The 12,511-nt window shown below is 30.0% G+C and overlaps 2 protein-coding genes across 3 annotated transcripts in view; one reads left to right on the forward strand and one right to left on the reverse strand.

Moving 5' to 3' along the window:
• Positions 1-2,388, forward strand: part of LOC129908552 (protein javelin) — a 70,466-nt gene extending 68,078 nt beyond the window's left edge. For both annotated transcript variants that reach the window (XM_055985133.1, XM_055985134.1), the window contains exons 5-6: positions 659-866; positions 936-2,388. In XM_055985133.1, coding sequence (XP_055841108.1) covers positions 659-866; positions 936-2,062 — 1,335 coding nt within the window. In that variant the 3' untranslated portion in view covers positions 2,063-2,388. The remainder of the gene's footprint in view (positions 1-658; positions 867-935) is intronic.
• Positions 1-12,511, reverse strand: part of LOC129908556 (calcium uniporter protein, mitochondrial) — a 169,490-nt gene that overhangs the window by 94,768 nt on the left and 62,211 nt on the right. The gene's annotated exons all lie outside the window — the stretch shown is intronic.

The raw sequence follows: 12,511 nt of genomic DNA on the forward strand, positions 1-12,511 counted from the left end.
ATCAAACTTTTTTAATAGGTCCCATTTTTGAAATATTGCCGTTATAAAAGTTGAGTTTGTATTTCAAAAAATTTGTCCTGAGATTGTAAACTTAATTTTTTTTATAGCTCTTATTTGCTTATATTTCCAACTTCAGAAGAAACAAATAAAATAATAAAAAAAAACAGAAAATTGCTTACAAAATCGAAAAATAGAAAATTAAATTACTACATATAGTTTTATCTATTTGTGTCCATTCCATTCACCAATTCAATTCCCAAACACTACAAAAAAAATCATTTTCAAGGACTTTTTATTGAAAAAAAAATTCATCGTATAGAAAAGATCCTCCTTTATCGAGTTATATCGCTTACAGAATCAATTTGAGAATACTGTCAATATTTTTTCACTCAATGACCAGTAAAAGTGCACAATTTTTCTCCCCTTGGCTCCATTCAGAAAGCAGTGATATGATGTGGCAGGAAAAAAAAAGAAAAACCTTTTAGCTTTTCAAACGATATCCCAACTCTAAAGATACACATTTATAATTCAAGTAAAAAAAAAACAAACAGTTTCTATTTACACTCACACAGAAAGCAACACACCTACACATATCACATTTTAATCCATTTTAGATATCTAACCTTTATCCTTTTTTTTTTTTGTATCCATTTTGCAGGATGTTCTTGAAAAGATACGAGAATGTGGTTCCACTGTTACGTACTACGGTGGTCGTGTTATGATGCACAGTCCACCGGCTACGGGTGCAACATTGCGTATCCCTCGTTCCAAAATAGAATTTCTCACATGCAATTCATGTCAGCCGAACGAATGCCCGCATAAGGATCAATTACACGACCAGTTACTTGCTCAACAAAACTATACTGGTGAGTTTTTGTGTCCTGATGTGCATCAACCTGAACTTAATCCATTTTCTCATGTCCTCTTTTTTTCAGGAATCAAATTCAAACTTGTCAAATCGAATAGCTGCAGCAGTCGCCTCGAATTGATCGGCACTCAGAAACACGTCGGCAATCACTATCCTGACACCATTGGCGAGGACGATTCCATAGACGACAACAACACAGGCACAACAAACAACGATGAATACGACGATGGAGAGCCTCTAGTTCGACGACTTGTTCATCGACTGGAAACAACCGGCAACATAAACAAATACACAGGACCGCGAATCATAGAATCCCAATGCATTGAGAAGATACCACATCGTCGTCCCACGAGCCTAGTCGTTGAACGACAAAAAACCGAGACAACCGCCAACCACAAACGTTTTTCTGAAGGATTCACAATTAACAATCAAATGGTTGGCAAAATCCCAGAACAGAATCAGTCTCAAGCATCACAGCAGGTTCCTAAACAAGTAACCGTCAATAATCATATCAATGTCCCAATCGAGTCGTCCTTGTCGAGTCCTTGTTTTACATCCTCTGCCATGGACATTCGTTTGGTCGAGAAGGCAGGAGGTATCGAACAAGCTAAGCTTGCAAATGGCAAAATTCGTCGCAATAAAAATGTTGACTTGGCATTCACCATGAAAGGACCCAATGGAACTTTAAAAAATGTTTCCTCTTCCTCTGGTGTGGAAAATTTTGCTGCACGGAATAACACCACTTCAGAAAAGACCGATAGAAACTATCGCAATTCTGCAAAGGATTTGAGAGATTTAGCAAAAAATTTCAACATAACCGAACACTTCGATGGTCACCTGCCGATGAAGCAAAAGGACGAAGAATTGACAGCAGAACCATCCTCGAATACGACAGGAAAAACCTCCTTATCCTCTTCCACTCCATCTGAATTGATTGTGGACAAAACTTTGGTGCGGCACTATGTGACAAATGATAAACGATTGTTTTCCAAACCCAAATACGACGACATCGAATTCGAGGAATTCGAGGTGTACGACCCCCTCAAGGATGCAACTGCCAAAGCGGAACAACTAGTCGACGGCTTGGCGGAGGATATTACGCGTGCGGTGTCGGCAACTTCTTCATATGAGCTCAAATCGTCGTCGACGAATAACGACGAATGTTGTTATGATAGTCTAGACGATAAAATTTAATATCGAGTCGAGTCGACGAAAAACAAAAAAAAAGGACATAAAAAAGGAAGTAAAAACAGCGAAAAAAGTTATCAAAATAATTCATTCATAGTCATAATAGTCTTTATTTTTTGTATTTTTATTTTTTTTTTTTTTTGTATTATTGTTTAATCAGTATTGTTATTGTATTTTATTATAAAAAAATTAGAAACAAAAAAATGTGCTACGTGAACGTACTTAAAAAGAGGCAAATGCGGCATAGTGTTTTCTATGTAATATCAGTAAATGGCCAAAAAATAAAGTAAATTATCCAAAGTATATATTCTATTTAGAAAAAAAAAAAAATATATAAAACAAAAATTTGTTGAATTTTTTAATTGCTGGAGGGTCAATATAACGCCCGCTATTGAGAAGATTTACCAATTTTAGAAATATTTTGCCTGGTTTTTCTATTTGTTTTTCATGCTTTATTTTTTTTTTTTGAGAGGTGCATGAACAACAATAAAATTTATTCGGTCTAAGTTCTGTTGGTTGGTTTGCTTGTCACTAATGCCTTTTGTGCCACAGGACAATAACTGCCATATTGGTGTTAGGAAGTGAGATAAAAATAAACTCAGTTATTTATTGGGAAAGAATGTTTTCGACAAAAAGTGAAAACAAATATTTGGTTTGAAAGTTTGGAAGTTTAATTTGAAAACCAAAAAGTGCGGGTACTTTCATTGTTTTTCACAGAAACAATGGATTAAAGTTTTTCAAAAGGTGTTTGGAAATTTTTTTTTAGCTTTGTATGGATTTAAAGACTAGTTATAAATAAGGAATAGTACATTTTCTATGGCAATAATACTTTCGAATTATAAATTTGTTTTGAAAAAGAGAGTAAAGTAAAATTTTAGAACGTTTTGTTCAAGCGAAAAAAAAATTTTTTGAAAAAAAAAAAATACATAAACCAATTTATAAATGGCTTTAAGTAAAATGATTTCGTATGGTTACCACCCACGAATTCGCTTTAGTTTTTTGCCATTTTAAACAAGTACATACTAGACTCGTGTTGTATATAAAATTATTTTTTTTTTTATAAAAAATGTTATACCTACATTTTGTCGAGTCATCATATTATTTTTTGAAGTGAAAACTTCTTTAGTATCGTAGTGATTTGAAACAAGATGAAACGAAAAAGCGACAGGAAAAATCAATTGATTATAACCTTTTTGTTTTAATAGATAAATGAATGAAATTTATATTGTAGATAGGTAATTAAATAAACTATAACTATGCAAGCAAAATTTCAATAAATTTCATATTCAAAATCCTGAAATAACGGTGAAATGATGTTCTTTTACTAAACACAATATACCTTTTGATCCAGAGCACAGACTAATTTTTATTTAACTTTAATAATGCTGATGATAATAATATAACCTTTCATTTAATATATCACACATAACGGTACGTGCTCTACAAGTTACACAATCTTAAATTGGAAAACTTGAAAAATATCTGAGTTTGAAGTTTCGACATGGTTGGCTTTAAAAAATTCTTGCTTTTTCTTGTAGACATGGTAGAAATATGATTGAAGCGTCATATAAAAGGTGAAATAATAAGCATTTAGATAATATAAAATTTGTATAGGTTTTTATTTAAAAAAAAATGGATTTAAGGGCTATGGAATGAAAAAAAAAGGTAGATTTTTTCGATTTTTCTTTGCAAGAAGAATGATTTTTTAAGGTTTCAATTCTACCACGTGTGAATTGCACACATGATTTTTTTTCAGTTTTATTGGAGTTGCTTTAAATATAATGTGTACAAAATTTTATTAAAATAGTTAGAGCCGTTTTCGAGAAATTTCCAATATCTCAAAATTTGGTTTGGGAGGTACACTTTCTAAGCAAGATATTAAAATACAAAAAAAAAAAACAATTTCCAAAATTAATGAAAACGTAAGGTTTCTATAACAATTTTTTACGTTTTTTTTATTAGTACAGTCAAGTTAGGTTTTGTAAATTTCATTGCATTTTTTTTTCAGAGGCATAAAAATATAAATTGGCACATTTCACCCCATCGACTGCTCAAATCAGTTCATAGTCCAAACAAAAGAAAGTGCAAACCCAGAAATAATTCGAAAAGAGCTGAAAATTGGTACAGAGCATTGAAACGTGGATAAAAGTAAAATGTCAAAAATCCCATGTATGCACAAAAAGTTGTCAAAAGTTAAAAGTCGAAAATTTAATTAAAGACAAAAAAAGCGATTTTTTCTATTTAGTTCTCACTCTGAAATGTAACATCTTCTAAAAGGTGGAGAGTATGATAAAGCACATTTTAAGCTTATATAGAATAGATTTAAAATATTTGTTATTTTGGAATTTTGTCCAAATTTTGGAAAATTGTAAACGAGTTAAAAATGTATTAAGGAAAACTCATATTTTACGAGATAGGTACCAAAATTCTAAATTTTTGAGTTTTGATTAGATTTTTTTAAAATGTCAGTTTAAACAAAAAAAAAAAAAAGCAAACAAAAATGTTATATAAGAGCACATAATCTACAACTTTTTCAAAAAAAACTTTTCGATAGGACTCACCGTTTAAGAGGTATTTGCAAAAAAGGGTTATTTACACATTTTAAAATAGCGATATCTTCTAGATTGCTCATAGAATAAAAATTTGAAAAACATTTTTTTTTAGGTAAACACAAGGCCTACAAGTCTTCCGTGTACTTCCCAATTGTAGAGTTATACATTTGTTATTTATGAAAAACCAACATTTTCGACATTTAACCTAGAATAACTTTGTATGCATAAATTGATTTTGTGGATTTTTGACATTTTAGTTTAATCCATCCATTTTGACGAATATACCTAAAATTTCGTTTGAAAAATAGAAGGTAAAAAAGTTTTCAAGGTTGAGCTAAGAAGGAAAGATATGGCAATATTAATTCAACAAAACATGTTTTTCTGAGAAAAAAAAAATAAAATCAAAAAAGGGGTTCCTTCAAATAGAAATAATGAAACAACAAATTATCTCTTATTCGTGTTAATGAGTCCCTATTTATATCGCAAGTAAAAATCTCATTCAATGAACTCATTTGAAATAAGTCTATTAACAATTTAAAAGGTCTCCACATTTAGAATAGGTACTCAATTGCTTAAAATCCTGGAATTTATAATTTCTATTCAATCAACCAATCAATCAATTTCAATTAGATGCTTAAAATGCATAAACAAAATTTTCATTGTATCACTTCATTGGTTTTCAGGCTTTCTTTGAAATACTCCTACGCTGAAACATAATCGTACTAAGGTCTATTGATAGACATCTATTTAAACAAACACAAAAACCCAAGTTTCGATTTTCCCCCATTTTTTGGAAAATTCCAAAAATATCCTGAATGACACAAACTCTGATTGTGCCAGTTAATTGAATTTTCAAAGTCTACCGCACACCATCAACAGCTTTATTTATTATTACTCTATACGTCTACACACTCACTCTTACACAGTCGCCTCTCAGCCGAATAATCAGCACGTCAATGAACTTTGAATAACCAACCAACCACCCGCGCTGTAATACAAACTTGTACACAGTCTGATTTCAATCAGAGTACTCAATCAATGATGTAATTGTCCAGAACCTTTTGTACAAATGAATTTGAATCGATATTTCCAAACAAAGTTTTTCAAATAATGGTTCTATGCAAACCATCATCGATCGACTGACTGCCGACGCGCCTGGCCGCACGAGTTGAATAAAACTTACTTTCCATTCATTCAAACCGAAAAAGTAAACATTTCATTGCAAAAAGGGGTTGGGGACATCGCATCTGGGCACAACACTTACGAATTTCCAATTAGCATACTTCAACTTGTGTGTATTTTTAGTTGACTTAATCGAAATTCTTCTGCCATTGAGTCGGCTTTTGTTTTGTTAATCTGAATCCTTGATAAGAACTCCCAAGAACAAGGTTAAGTCTACAAAATGACTTTCAAACCGGATTACGATTACACAAATTCTACAAGGACTTAGGAGGAGAAGGAGACATGAACTCTACTCGAAACCGTACGTGCTTTGTTAAATCCTTAATTTTTTAATACTCGTCGAAAGGTTGAATGCAAAGGTAAAAGTTTTTGGTAGTTTGACCAAAGATGTTATCAGATAGAAAGTATCTCGAGTTCTTTGTAATTTGTTATACTTACTCTCCAATCTGATACTTTGGACAGAAGAAGAAGAAGAAGACAATCACAGATAACTCACAATGAGTTTTAAGGATGTGTATCATTTCTTTTCAGATCTACATACATTAAGCTCCTAAAAAATGTCCTTTCCCTTTGGGAAATACTTAAACTTGTACTCACCTTTAGGTCTTCTTATTGAAGGATTTTTATATGCTAATTGATTCAATTTCTCTTTGTGTTCAGATAAAATACGATAATTGAACGTCACATAAAGCAAAAACATACAAATATATAAAATTTGAAAATATCCTTCGTTACTTAGGGTGCCTACTTTACCAAGAAGAACAGGTAGGTACTTCCTTTGTTAGCTTATATCAGCATTAAGTTATTGTAATTGAATGAAATAAAGGTAAGAGAGTTCTTGTGTGACGAAGACGATATTACCTACTTCCTTTATCCTGAAGAATACAAATATTTTGCTTTAACAAGTTCTCTCTTTGTCTCGTTTTTTTTTTTTTAGAAGGATGCTACCCAGAAAGTGGGTACTTAGAAAGAAAATTGATTGTGGGATACTAGACATCAATTTAGAAATTGAGGTTTTGTAAATTCAATTTGGAAAAAAGAGGAACTTTGAGAAAAAAAAAGCGAAGAATTGGGTCCAGCTAAAAATTTATATTTACTTGAAATCGAAGATAAGCAGTTTGAAAAACAAAACAAATATAGATGAGTTGTCCTTGAAATAAATTGGCAGTTTGAACAACATGTTGACAAATATTGGGCTCGAAAATAAAGCAAATAAATTTAATGATTTCAATAAAAACAAAATATTGAGGTTAGTATTAAGTTAAACTAAAACCCGAAATCGATTTTCTCCATTTTTTTATCTTTCGTTTTTTGGAAGGATAAATAAAATAATCCGTTTCAATCGACTTGAATCAGGTGTTGGGTACGATCCCCATTCTTAAAAATGAGAGAACACACAGAAGTAGGATTTTCTTAAGAATTTTCTCCAAATAAATAAAATAAAGAGAAATTTTCGTGTTCTATTTAGTAAATTGTAGATTTTTTATTTAAAGAAAGTAAGAGGTATTTTTTTGTGTAGCGTCAGGGTGACTTTAAGATGTCACATTGAACTGTCAAGATTCATTTATTTGGAAAATATTTAAGTGTGAAAGTAGTTTATGGCTTCAACTGGATGGTGATAAACTTCTAACCAAAACATCACTCGATTGAAAGCTCTATTGAACGGAAAAGACATTTTAAAAATTGTAACTTCTGTCAATTCGTTAGATTTTATTATTTGTCGCGTGTGAATTCAATATAATCTGGCTTTGATACACTAAGAAAAAAAAAAATATAAAATCAAAGAAAGCCAACATTGAGGACATTTACGTTATTGTGACTGAAATAAAGCGAACGCAAACAAGAGCCATATATCCTCCTCCCCGCAATTTTACCCCAAATCCTACCCTTAGAATTTAAATTGGAGGCTAAATAATTCGCAACTCTTCGTTTTTTTTTCATCTTAGTTGAAGCTTCTAAAAATGCTCTTTGGGGTTTTTTCCCGACTAGTTCCTGGTTCATCAAGACACGATACATTTTGCAGAAAGATTGAAATGCTTACAAGAAGTTTAAAACTATTTTAAGCTCAAGCCTCTTGACGATATTTGGACACAGCATGATTCCTTGAAAATTTCTCCCATCTTCGTAAAATGTTTGAGCCAAAATTTTAATATGTTCGAACATTTATTTTCTTCAATTCATTTAAAATAAATGTTTAAATATCTTCAATTCGTGATTTTTCTTAAAGAAAATCCATTTTTCATAAATATGAAGAGTTTTAAAAATTTGTCTTTGTCTTAACAAAAGTTGAATATTGTGCAAAAAATTTTTTAAACCCCTATTATTTAAAATAAATTGCACGACTGGGGTCGCACGTACTTGCTCTTATGCTTAAAGTAACTATAATGTTAAAGCATTGAATAATTATATATAGAAGTGACACCGGAAAAAACGTCCGCTATGTTTGAGGGGTGGAGCCACAATCGTTTGAGGAGTAGCGCCACAATCGTTTTAGGATTGTGTATTCGATGGCCGAAAAATCCCTGAAAAGGACTTTTGGTTACTAAGTAACCACATCTACAATATTATTTATATTTGGTGTATTTGTAATAGTTTTGTTTTGTGCTAGTAGTGTGTTTGTTTATTTTTGTTTCTGTAATATTGAAATTGAATTTATTTTAAATTTTTGTATTATTTTGAATTGAATATTTATTTTTGAATGTTTGGTCTTATGTATATTTGGAAGGATTTTGTTTTTTGTTTTTATTAACGACAAGAAGATTTTCTTCAGTTATAGAAGTTTTTATTTAATTTTAATTAGGGTGCTTTTTTTAATTATATCTAGGCCAAAGTTGTAGTTCACATTGTTTGAATGTTTTCCACATGCACTGTGGCATATACTTACTATTTTCTTAAACCGCATAATGCAAGAGTAGGTAGGGATTAAGTTCATACAATATGGCCATATTTCACATTATTTTAAAGTATTTTAATACATATTTCAAATTATTTTTATACAATACGAAACAACCTCGTTTATTTGCTTAAACTGATTTATGTTTGCGAACAAGGATTTTTATATAAAAATTTAAAGTTTTTATAAAATGTTAAATTTTGAAAAAAAAAAAATCTTTTCATACCATTTTTGGATACTTTTCTTTATTTTTAATTAAAACATTTTTGTTATCTAAAATTTAAACGATATTTATTAATAAAATGTTCAAATAAACTTAAAAGGTAAAAAGGCATATTTTGATCTCAAATGCAAGAAAATGTGGTTTTGGGATAGTTCCAATGATTTTTCTATTTCACCATTTGAAATAAAATACATATTTGGTTCTAAGATTCTAAAACTAGAAGAATGTAGCTTTTACATGCTTTTTATATAGTCAAGCTATGCATTCTTACAAAAAAAAAGTTGAGATAACAATCAGACATGGGATTACTATAGCCCTGTTCGACTGGAGGTAGTCTGCTAATAGTAGATTTTTTGTTTAATCTAGTACTATCATCTACCTACTCATGCTCTTCTTCCCGAGTGGATACGATTTGTATTGAATTTGTTGAAAGTGCGTTCCATTGAAAATCGCTAGTAAACTACTAGTAGTACTTTTCCACCTCCCAAAGGAACAGCTAAATGGATCTACCGATTAACATCAAACTTCGTATGAAGCATTTTTTGCAGAATCTCCATAGGGGTTTTTAGAACTAATTTTTTTTACCAAAAATAACGATACCTGTCATAAACCAATTTCGGAAATGTTTAATTTTCTCGAAAACGGTACCAGTGATTTTGTTAAAAAAAAATATATAATAGTTTTTGGGCAATCATTTAAATTTTTTTAAATTAACCTACCGTAGAACCGTGCCAAACTACCAATTTAATTTCAACGATTTTTTTATACAAAAGCATTTATATAGTTTAGATATAAAACAGAAAGAAAATTTGGGAAAATAATAGTTTTTGGATTAGTAATTTCTACGAAATTGCATACCAATTTTATTTTTAAATTTTTTTTTAAATTTATTTCCAACGATTTTGAAATTTTTTTTTCTAAAAATCTATCTTAGTAGAAAAAATCAAATCGAATAGATACCTACTTGTTTTGGAGCTATCACGAATTTTCCTTTGTTCCTTTAACTTTTTGGGCTAGTGTATAAAAACAACTCAGGTTAAAAGCTAATGCTCGGTTAAATTTTATGGTTATGAAACTCAACTATTAAATTTAGCCGAGCTTTAGCCTTTAACCTGAGTATTAAATTGTTTATATTGGAAATATGTATAATTCAGTTAAATATTTAAGTGAGCCTTTAATTTGATTATTGGTAAGGCTCGTAGAAAATCAAATTTACTAATGATAAGTTTTGGTGAATTAGTAATAATAGCGTAATAGTAAGTGAATGTATAACCGTGGTCGAATGTTCGGGATTCGACCGAATCATTATTCGCAGCATCTCTAGTTGGTACCTTTAAAAAAATTCACTTTCCCCTCCTTGGAATCAGAAATAAACAAAAAGTTTGAGCCAAATCGACTTATTGGTTTGAGCTCTTACCTGATTTAAAATATTACGTTGAGTTTTTCTTAACGTTTTTCTTTTTTTCTTTAAGGGCCATTAGCTGAAACGAACCTTAAATAATTCATGTTGAACATAAAAGTATAGGCTCTATTTTTACTTCAGGGGAAACTGTCACATAAAGATTTATGTTGTAATTAAATGCTTAAGTTTCGATTCCGCAAAAAAAGGCTCTTATTGTTACGCATTTCATAATATTCCAAAACAAAATATAATATAAAAAAATAGCAATCTCTGTGGGGATACGAACTCAGAAAGCAAAATTAAAGAGCAATCACCTTGCCACCTACGCTAATAGGACTATTGAAACAAGGGTAACTTTCATGCCCTATAAACTATAAAGTGCCTAGGATATACAACAATAATATTTAATTTTGTTCAAATTCTTGTCGTTAATAAAAAATTTCTTGTTTTTAGTTTCGAGTTACTATGGATACATTTATAATGTCAACTAACTTTTCAATATTTTTCTTTGATATTTGTGTAATTTTGTATGTATGAGTAAAATTTCCTTATTTTATTTTTTCATTTATAGGATGTCGATGTGTCGATACGATTTATTTTTGTTTGATATTTGTTTTATGTTTTATGTGTGAGTAAAATTTCCTTATTTTTTTTTCTATTATAGGATGTCGACGTGTCGAAACAATTTATTTTTATTTGATATTTGTTTTGTTACGTTTGTATTAGTGAAATTTCCTTTTTTAAAAACAAATTTTTGGAAAAATAATTTTCTAAGACAAGCCCCATTCTCTCTGGGGATTTTTTAGTACATCTAATTGCCGAAAAAAATAAAATTCTGTAGCGCTAGAAACTATCGGTGTCACTTCTATATATAATTATTCAATGGTTAAAGCTTTTCATTCAAGAAATTTAAAATTTGATATTTTGAAGAAATTTCATAAGTAGTATAAAAAAATTAAATTTGTTTTTATAATTAATTAAACTCCGTTTTAAATTATCTTAAAAAAAAATAAAAAATATGCCATTTTATTTCTTGTATAAAAAGGTATTTTTAGAAAAAAATTTTCGAAAATTGTAGGAGCCGTTTTTTAAAAAAATAATTTTTTATATATAAAAATGTTTTAACATTTTTCAAAAAAAAAAATTGGTATGCCATTTTGAAGAAATAATTAATTTACACATAAAAACTAAATTTCAAAATTTTTCATTGATCCGTTTTCAAAAAATTGATTTTTCAAAAAAAAATTTTGAAATATTTTTTAAAAAACCAAAAATGCGTTTTTTGAAAATTTTCTAAAATTTTAATATTATCTTTACTTACACACTTTTGTATAAAAATTTTCATTTAAATCGGGTTAATTTTGTACGAGATATTCAGAAACGAAAAAAACCGTTCTATGACAGGTACCGTTAATAACGGTACAAAAAATATTTTTTTTATTTTAAAAGTTGGCTCTTATGTGTAGTACTACACACAAAAATTTAAATCAAAATCGTTAGAGCCGTTTTTTAAAAAAATTAACTTTTCTATTTCCGTTATATGGCAAGTACCGTTAGTTTTTGTCATAAAAAAAAAATTTCAATTTCCCCTCTAGGGAATCACCAAAAACTGCTAACCACCAAGTTTGAAGAAAATCACTTCACTCGTTTAGGCTGCAGCTCCAGATAGAGACAGACAGACAGACAGACAGAATTGCCGGACCCACTTTTTTGGCATTCTCCATCATCGTAATGTCATGTAAAATTGTTATCTCGAGTTCGATTTTTTTTACGAATCCTAAACTTGCCCTATAGTACCTATATCGCAAGTAAAAATACTTACTACAATATATTTTTACTTGCTCTATAGGGCAAGTATTGGTTTCGTGTAGAAAAAAAAAAATTTGAGGTTTTAATCAAAACCAACATTACGATGATGGAGAAGATCAAAAAAGTGGTTTTCGTCATTCCGTCCGTCGGTCTGTGCGTCTGTGCGTCCATCTGTACATCGAGCTAGGGCCTAAACGGATGGATGGATTTGCTTGAAACTTGGTACAGATGCTGTTTAGGTTATTCCCTAGGACCGTTTTTTTTTTATTTTTTTAATATCTCCTTTTTAACGCATATCTCAAATATAACGTTTTCGAGGTATTGCAACTTTCTCGAAAACGGCTCTAACGATTTTGATTAAATTTGGTATACGTAATAGACTTATTACTTATTA

The sequence above is a fragment of the Episyrphus balteatus genome, chromosome 2 (genome assembly GCF_945859705.1).
Source record: "Episyrphus balteatus chromosome 2, idEpiBalt1.1, whole genome shotgun sequence".
Lineage (NCBI taxonomy): Eukaryota > Metazoa > Arthropoda > Insecta > Diptera > Syrphidae > Episyrphus > Episyrphus balteatus.